Source organism: Megalops cyprinoides, chromosome 3, assembly GCF_013368585.1.
Source record: "Megalops cyprinoides isolate fMegCyp1 chromosome 3, fMegCyp1.pri, whole genome shotgun sequence".
In the NCBI taxonomy this organism is placed as follows: domain Eukaryota; kingdom Metazoa; phylum Chordata; class Actinopteri; order Elopiformes; family Megalopidae; genus Megalops; species Megalops cyprinoides.
This window is the reverse complement of record NC_050585.1, coordinates 26,487,892-26,497,405: the sequence shown is the minus strand read 5'-3', so window position 1 is coordinate 26,497,405 and position 9,514 is coordinate 26,487,892. Positions and strand designations below refer to the sequence as shown.

General features: G+C 40.4%; 1 protein-coding gene across 1 annotated transcript; it reads right to left on the bottom strand.

Moving 5' to 3' along the window:
- Positions 1-2,477: 2,477 nt before the first annotated feature.
- On the bottom strand, positions 2,478-8,685 carry nono (non-POU domain containing, octamer-binding). The gene is made up of 10 exons (XM_036524707.1): positions 8,527-8,685; positions 7,552-7,697; positions 7,259-7,452; positions 6,868-7,169; positions 6,543-6,638; positions 5,587-5,783; positions 4,711-4,898; positions 4,229-4,259; positions 4,044-4,135; positions 2,478-2,626 (listed from the first exon to the last, which is right to left on the bottom strand). The coding sequence occupies exons 2-10, from the start codon at positions 7,694-7,696 to the stop codon at positions 2,525-2,527; spliced, it is 1,347 nt and encodes a 448-aa protein (XP_036380600.1). The 5' UTR covers position 7,697; positions 8,527-8,685; the 3' UTR covers positions 2,478-2,524.
- Positions 8,686-9,514: the final 829 nt, after the last annotated feature.

Genomic DNA, 9,514 nt, shown 5'->3' with positions numbered 1-9,514 from the left:
ATTCTGTGTAGTGTTCAACCAGCCAAGACAGATATGAAGGTAACCACTCAGTTTGACACTGAGCTCACCTTGTGCTGCAAGATATCTTCTGCTTTCACTTTGCAAATGGACAATGCAAATTGCAAAGCCATGGGAAGTGAGGTACCATCCGAATGCAATGAAAAATCCAGAGTAACATTTTTATCATTATTGTTAGTGGTTGTGGTAGTAGTTATGCATAGTATGCCACTTTGAAGACTCTCTGTTTCAGGGCAAAATGATACTAATTTATAAGAGATATTAATTTATAATTTACTCCACACATGTGGAAGTCCCAAAGATCAGTGTCCCTCAGTCTCACATAGATTCAGCCACTATATGCTAAAAGCTCACCACTTAAAGTACAAACAAACCATCCAGACTTTCAAATGTAACAGATGAACTCTTATCCTAATTGGGCTTAGACTCTGAGCTTGAATTTATTAATATGTTTATTTGAGGTATTACAGTTGTCACTCAGTTGTCTTCAGCTGGCTGTAGTAAAAGTAATCACTGCCCCTTAACCTCAATATGACCACATCTGATGAGTTTAAATTGACTCTACAAGGTGGAAACAGGTGGAAACTACTTGAGAGAAGACAATATTTTGTTAATAGTTCTTTCCAAATGAAAAAAAACGCATACAGGAAATGCGAGGTATGATACAACATGGGGTACAAAACTTTATGAATGACAGTAATCCAGCATGATGCAATAGTCAAATTTCATACAACTGAGCACAAATTCCAGTCACTGCAAAACATCCACCCATAACTATGATTAACAAATTTTAAAACTAAAATCACCAGTGTGCTTCAAATACATTTTTGTAAAACAACTGAAATACAATCTTAGCTTTTGTAAGGTGAAAGAACACAAAATGGTTAAAATCTAAAAGAAAATAAGATGGGTGATTACTTTTGTATAAGTAATGATGTTTGCACATCTGTTTAACACATAAATGGATTAATTGATCTAAAAAACAAATGAAATTATGAAGAATTTAAAACTGTAACTATAATTCATGAAGCATGTCCTCTTTAAATACATCACTATGTTTTGTTAAATTTTGGACAGTTGAATATTTTAGTATAAACATAGTGTAAACTTCCCATCCTCTCCCCTATCAGGACAAGAGGACACCTTACCTCTAACAAGAGCTTTTTATAAAGAAGCGGATGCTTGTATCATAATGTTTGATTTGACCAATTACAAATCCTTCCAATACTGCACCTTACTGAAGAAAGCTGTGGATTCTGAAATTCTGACCAGAGATGGACTGCCAATACCTTGTGTTCTTTTGGGGAATAAGGTAACCAGCATGTGCTTATGCAAAATGACAGTATTCATATACTGTAAGTGGTGTGAACTCTGCAAGTCACCTTTTTTACATTACTGCAGTGTGATCTAGAAAACCATGTTGTGTCCAGCCAAGAGATGGAAAATACTTCAAACATTCTGCAGTGTACCACATGGAGGGAAATATCAGTCAAGGACAACAGGCACATTGAAGAAACAGTCAGGTGAGCCTACAGGTATGTTTTCCATTTCTGCTCATGTTGGATGCCTTCCCCTTTAAAAATTTATTTGTAAACTTTAAGTTGTTCATTTCTGTTGTTTTTAAGATTCATTGTGGAATCTATCCTAGACAGACAACCTCCAGAAGAATCTTTCCAAGATACGACCACAATAGCACCTCAAGACAACACTTTGGAGCACCAGTTAGAAGCCAGAAAATGTCATCAAAACACACAAATATTGAACTGTTGTGGACATAAAGCACCAAGACAAATATAATCACTCCAAAAGTAGCCAGTGTATGCTAAACCCAAAAGTGGGAAAAATAATTATATTCTTCAACTCCAAAATGGGTAGTTCTGATGTACGTGAAATTGTCAAATTTAGACATTAAGGAAAAATGTAAGACTATTTGTTTATTATAGTCAGATATTCGAATACATTTTCAACATGTCCCTCCCAACCCTGACTTCTTATCGAGTGAGTACCAGCTTCTTTATTTACGGTAATCAATGGCTAAAATGGAGTCAATGCTGCAAAACATAACTGGATCACTAAGTATCTCATTATGTAAAGACAATGGTGACACAGTATTTTATGCATTTATTCAATGTAATGAAAAGCAGATATTTTAAAGTGAGCATGACAAGGAAATGAAAGTAACAATCCTATATAAATGTACAGTGTTGGGGGGGGGGGCTATACAAAATAAGAATTACTGCAAAAGAATAAAACAAAAATGGTATTAAAGAAAAAAAAATCTACAAATAATATGGGATTTTAACCATGGAACAAGTGAATTGATGTCAGCTAACACCAGATGAGGTAACCCTACATCAAAGTTCAATTCAATTAAAAACACAGTCCCCATACAATTTCAAAAACTGATGCATAAAAGGAGTAATCCAGAATATGAAATTTAAAATATTGTACAGTGGGAGAACAAAAGTTACCAAAAAAAAAAAAAAAAACACAAAAGGGATGTTTCTCAGAATCTGCGGCGTTTGTTGGGACCAAAGTCAGCAGGTCCTGGGGGGCCTCTTGGGAACCCGGCCTGACCTCCTGCCATTGCGTTGTTCCCTGCTCCCGGCTGAAGTCCCAGAGAGGAATAAAACACATGAGAACATGTTAAGATGGGGGTTTTGACAAGCTGCCTCAGAGCCCAATGATCCTTTTTAATGGCAGCATCCGACAACCGGCACTGATCAAATCTGAATTCACAAGAAGCATCCCCTATTCAATTACCCTTCATTTCTTCCCAATTTACACCTACGGAGAATCTGACCTGCCTGAAATCACATTACGTTACCTAACACACCACACACGACGTGCACACCTAAAAAAAGCAGTTACAAAAGGCAAGTAACTGTCAAGTCATCTGGATTTAAATGACATTTCCAGTGAGTTTTGAGAGGCTTGTGTGTATTCATTGATGTGTGACAGATCCCAAGCCTATCCTTATCGTGTGGCAAGAATGACCTACCTATAACCCCCCCTCCCCCTTTTCATTAAGAAGCCTTCATCTCCACCACTTGTTTCTACGCCCTTTTTAACTTTTTTCCCCTCAAACATTTTGTGCTCCACCATGTTAGAATTACCCTTTTTCATCACTGTTCTTGTGTGTTCCTCCAATGGAAACTGAACTTTGAACCAGCTGTTATACCATTAACGTGAAATGTTTACAACAACTAACACTGTTTGCACCAATTATTACATGTAATGATGTCTAGTCACTGAGCCGGTAACAATTTAAGACCAGTAAAATAATCAAGGCAGGCTACAAAACCAATATATGCTACAATATACACAGACACCCTTATCCAGAGCGACTTACATCAGTTACAGTTTTTAACAATGTTACCCATTAATACAACTGGATATTTATTGAGGCGATCGTGGGTAAAGTATCTTGCCCAAAGGAATGGCAGCAGTGCCCCAGTAGGGAATCGAACCGGCAACCTTTCGGTCACAAGTCCTGCTCCTTAACCACTATGATACACTGCCACCCCATAATTAGGACACCATGACATAATTTGCCTAGTTTACACCAGTGCTTCCAAGCTAGTGTTAGCTGGCTACCTAAAATTAACACATAAATACTCATTAATGCATAGACTAACAAGTCTAATGTTGGAGGAATACTGAATAGCACATTACTAAAGCGGCAGGTGAATCAAGCATATTTTGTTGCCGTACCAGAGTAGATCTGTCTGTATTATGTTGTACACACAAAACTGTAGTAGGGGATAAAGGATTGCCATGCAACATAATTGCATGACTGAAGTAGTTTCACGGGACTGTTGAGATGTACAACACAACTGCAGCAATCATACAGGTTTAAGCTATATGGCCTGCTCTCTCGAAGACTAAAAATCACAATTTTGCCCCTCTAGTCTAAACATGAAAAATCTGGAACAGTAAGTGTAAAAATATACTTCTGCAACTACATTCTCACAGGCTCTGCTGGTATGAGCACAACTGTAGGATTTTGAGCTTGGTGGTATTACCATTAAAGGCGCTGCCTCGGCAGGCATGTTTCCAGTTCCCGCCGGCACAGGGTTCCCTCCCATGGCGTTTCTGTTCATTCCCATTCCCTGACCTGGAAACAAGACAGCCAGCACAGTCAAGACACAGTCAGGACCAGCACAGTGAAAACCAGACACTTCTTCATAAGCACACAAAGGACACTCACCTCCCATATGCATCCTCATGTCCTGCTCCCTCTAGAAACAGCAAAGCACAGTTAGTCAGCCACACAAATTCCTACAATGCTGCCTACTGTTGCTTACTGCATGCAAAAAGTGCATTTGTTTTGTCTTTAAATGTGACTAAGAGTTTTGCAGTAAATGAATTAAACAATAACTGATAAAATTAAGGAATTGCCTTTCTGTTATCATGCACATTATGAGCACAACTCAATGTACTTAGCTTACGTCTTCGCCTACATATCCAATGGTCCAAGTCAATGAAGTACAGTCTCAAATGAAAGCTGACAGTTTTATTACAGACACCAGTGGAGCCATCGGGTTATTGAGCAAATTGTCCATTTGGTTGGTTGTGGGAGGAAGACAAATGGCACGTGCATCATACTACATTTTGCAGTGACATGCCAAACAGCGGCTAGCCTGAGGAGGCCAAAACAAGGTGACAGCGAGGCTAAACCTAGAGACTCACATTCTCAGGGAAGTTGCCCTTAAAGCCCTCCTGCTGCCTCCTCATCATCTCCTCATTGTGCATCCTCATCTCCTCCTCGCGACGGCGCCGCTCCTCCTCCTGCCGCAGCTCGATCTGCTTGCGCTTCTGCAGCTCCTGGTTGTGGAGCTCCTCCATCCTCCTCAGCTCCTCCTGGCGTCTCAGCAGATCTGGGGGAGATTGCGCACGCATGGTCTACATGTCTGCAGGGCTGGACTGTTGTTTTAAGGGTCAGTTCTACCCCTTTATATTTACTGTGTGTGTTGACATTTGTTAGCGGTATGCTATTGCCAGAGTCTGGGAAACCAGGGCCGTCACATTGAATAAGTTTAGAAATCAAGGAATCTTATTCTGTCAGAGCGCTCTGTGACTATTTTGGAGCCACAGTGCACCTCCGATTCATCAGTGATGCAGCCCCATATGATTACAAAGCACTTTATGCATTAACAGGTTGCACCTATTCATTTTATTCCACCGGTTCCCCAGCTATTGTTTTTGTAGTGGTAGCAGTCTGTGGATGGATTAACTACACCCTCATGCCAAAGCTTAACAAATTCCTTGTTTTCTGTGTGCATTATCTTCTTGGTGTTCCTTTTTTAAATTATCCTCCTAATTCCACTACAGTCTTGCTACTAGATTTTCCATGAAATGCCAAGAGTTTACAGCAAATGATTGGCACATTATACTTTCAGTGGCTGTTGACAGACCCTCATTTGCTCATGAAATCTTACTCTAGACAGTAATGCCATAACATTGCTGTTAAAGGTTCTGACTACATCAGGGTAACGTTGTCCCCATGGGTCAGACCCTCTGCTTAGCTTGTACCATATGTAATACGTACACCAAGACCACACTCACCCTGCCTCATCAGCATGACCTGGTGCTCGTGCCGTGCGGCCTCCATCTCAGCCTCCAGTTTCTCCTGCGCCTCCTTGATGTTCCTCTCCACCTGCTCATACTGCTGCTTCTCCATCTCCATTAAGGCCTTCCAGCGCATAGCGTACTCATACTCAAACGTCCCAGGCTGGGCGAATCGTGGCGGTTGCTCCCGCTCCCTAAACAAATCAGTCAAAAAAATGGGTGTACCAAACAGATGCATCCTCTGTGAACCATTATGCTAAAAACTTATCACAAGTAATATCATACAACGGTCTCCCCTGCCAATGGAGCATTGATGCTCCAATTTTTATACACTCTCGAAAAACTACCATGGAAAATACACAGTAGTATTACTGAAAACATAATTTGACCACCTCCAGTATCATATCAAAAAGCTGAAAGGATGTGACCAGAGCCTGGTCCGCAGTATACACGGAGGTATTGTGCAACTTTTCATTCTGCTTCATTAAATGCATTTAGTAAGTCGCTCTGCATAAGACCATCTGCTAGATGGCAATAAAGCAAAGTACTGCAAATGTGTCAGAACCCCTCTTCACTCTGACATACATAACATGCCAGACAAATGTCAACATACTGTAAATCTTACGTATTTAATGCACACAACAGAGAGATTCACTTGTACATCCCATGATGATCCAATGACTCCAGATAACTCTAATAAACCTCTCTGTTGCAGTCTGTTAATTTGTTAAATTAATACAGATATGTTCAACTTCTTTCTGAAGCTTTCAAATCATCAGGATAAACACTGAAGTGGTCAAAAATGAAGGAAAAAAACAACTTTAAGATTCCACCCTGTGTGTGCCTGCAGTCATCATCTTAATTGCCTGTGTTGTAGAAAATCAGTCCCAATGCAAACCTGGCAGTCTGAAATCTTGACTATGCTCTGCATATCAAACACCTGTATTACTCACTTGTGGTACTGCTGGTTTTTGTTAATTATTTTCTCTGGCAGACCCTCATCTTCATCAAATTGTTCCAAGGGTTCCACTGTCACAGGTCTGGGAAACCTTTAAATGGGTATAAATTTAGTATATGTTAATTTTGAAAACAACACAACCAATATAAAATTGCTGGCTGTTCTGTATTTCAAAAATGTCTAAAATTCCACCCTTTATGAATCACTGCGCATCCTAAAATGCCCATTATTAATTGCACATATCACCATTCTGAGACAACACCATTACACAAATTCCCTGAAGAAAAAAAAAAAAAAAAACTGAAGCTGGGAAGACTTACGCAGTCAGTAAGAAGGCACCATCAGCACACCTATCCAGGGCTTTCCTAGCAGCTGGTTTGGCTGCAAACTCTACAATCCCCTTCCCTGTGGGTCTGCCCCGGTCGTCCACAATTACAATGGCCCTTTCAATCTGCCCAAAGATGGAGAAAGCCTCTTCCAGCAGCTCATTGGAAATGAACTGAGGCAGGTTCTTCACAGAAAGGGCAGCTCCATGAGTCGCAAAGCGCACACGCAACTGCCTGCCCCTGAACGGTGTGTCGTCAAGCTCCGCTTTGGCGATCTCCGCCAAGGTTCTGGACTCCTATAGGTAGAACATGATTTTAGCACAATTCAAACATTTCTCCATGTCAGAACAGACTCTGAGGACCTGCACTTGAGCAAATAACTTACCAGTCTAATGAAGCCAAAGCCCCTGTCCTTGTTGATGAAAATTTCTGAAGACTTTCCATACTTTGAGAAGAGTTTCTCAACCTCCTGCTCAGTGACCCCAGCTGGCAGATTCCCCACAAACAGTCTGCTGCGCTGGGTGTAAGCCTTCTCACCAGGCTTTCGGAAACTCTGCAGATCAATGGTCAAGGAAGAATCTAGAGAGGACACAAATTATATGTCATACACAGATTACAGACACAATAAAACAAAAAAATCCTTCCCAAAAAAAAAAAATAAAATGCAAAAAAGCTTACTTGGACTTGGTTGCTCACTGCCCTCTGCATGCTGCCCATTGCTGTTAGCAACCGCTGCTTTTTTCTGGTGGTCTTGGGGGTTCTGTTGTTGTCTGGGTGGTCCGTGATTCTGATGTTCAGGGCGAGGTCCTCTGTTGACTTGCATACTGAGACAAACAAGACCCTTGTAATGATGAATGTACGCATGTCATTCTGGACAAGAACATGTATGTCATAACAATGTTAAAAATATTCGTCTGTAAGACAACCCACACATACCGCAGACAAACTATATGCGAGCAAGGTAAAGAAAAGGACATTACATTCATATATTCATATTCACATATCTGTACCAGTTCGCGCGCATTCAGTCATTTCGAAGACACCTAGAAACAGAAGTAGCTAACCGTTTGAAAACAAAGGGTATTACCGCGCTGGTCGGTACCCAGCTGCTTAGGTAAGTGCTTCAACACTAGCAGGCTAGTTCCATTGTCTAGGCTAGACGTACCAACAAACGTAAATTATACAAGGGAACGCTACAAACCTTGTTAACATCATCAAAACCCCGACAACCACCTAGGTAAATTGACATCTTACATTTCACACTCAATTTTCACCTGCAGCTGCATTCAGTCTTTTTATAGTAAATCGTTTTCCTCAAAATTTCCCCCATTGTGCAGCCAGGTAGCTAGCTAGCCAGCTACAGTTAGCTAGCTATCTAGCTCAACCCCTCCCCCGTGTTAGTGGTAACATTACCTGCAAGATTACGACCGCTACACAAACAGAAATTCCAGTTCAAGTCATGAAAGTTGTTATAAGCTAGCTAGATGTCTAATATTAGTCTGACATTAGAAAATTCTCCCACAAACTTGCACGCGCGTCGTCAAATTAGCTAACTATTTTGCAGACTAGCATTAGGTAACGTTAGTCGTTCTGGCTCGGTACAGCCAAAAGCGACTTTGCAAAAACTGTAAAAAAAAATATATAGTCACCTACCTTACACACAGAAAACAGAAACTGTCCCCGGTGTTAAAAACGTAGCTACCCCGCTAATAATTCCCGTGGGTAATTATGCTGTTAGCTTGTTAGCTATCACGAGTGCCGAAGAAAGAAAGCGTGCCTGTTTCCTTTCTGCTACCAAACAAACTTGATTGCGCTAGCGGTCCCACCAATCCAAAACAATTCATTAGACTGGATTGTGTAGTTTGTTTCAGAGCTCCGGTTTGTTTCAATGCGCCATTAAGACGTCAATCAAAGATAGTCGTATTTTTATTGGAAAACAACTTAGCAGACGTCACCTCTGTGGCAACGCACTCCAAGAATGCTATTGGTATATTACCCTATGAAATCCCAATCTTAATTTCTATTGGTTAATGTTGTTACGGGAGGAATAGAACAAGTTAGTATGACGTGAGCGAAAAAGCTTGAGTCTCGATAAAGTGTTGATTCGAATGCAGACCCTGAATCAGTATTACCTTCTGCCCGCTTTATTATGAAGTAGAATCAAGGTGGTGCGGGATTTATTAAAGGCAGAAAAAACGAGCAATTGTTTTTCCTGCAGACATTTGATTGGGTACGAGTTTTAACTGTGTGTCCTGCACGCATGCCATTCTAGATTCGTTATCCTCTTCAATTTTGTGGCGACCTTGGGATTGTTACAAAAAAGAAATTTAGAGTTGCACCCCCTCTCCCCGTTCTTCTTAAGGTCAAGTTCCAGCTAACATGACCAACTAACTAAACATAAAAAAATCAAAGAAAACATTTAAAAATCAGGATATTAAATTTATAACATCAATATATGATGCTGTAAAGCTGTATGAGCTGTAGGACCCAGTTCCGGAAATTAAATTGTTTTTAACATGAAATCTATCTCCATAAAAATGTCACATGTTGCTTTCCAAAGTTAGTTATTCATTTACTTCTTTGCATTATATTACATTAATTTTTCACTCATCGAGTATAACTTTACAGCTATATTGTCTCC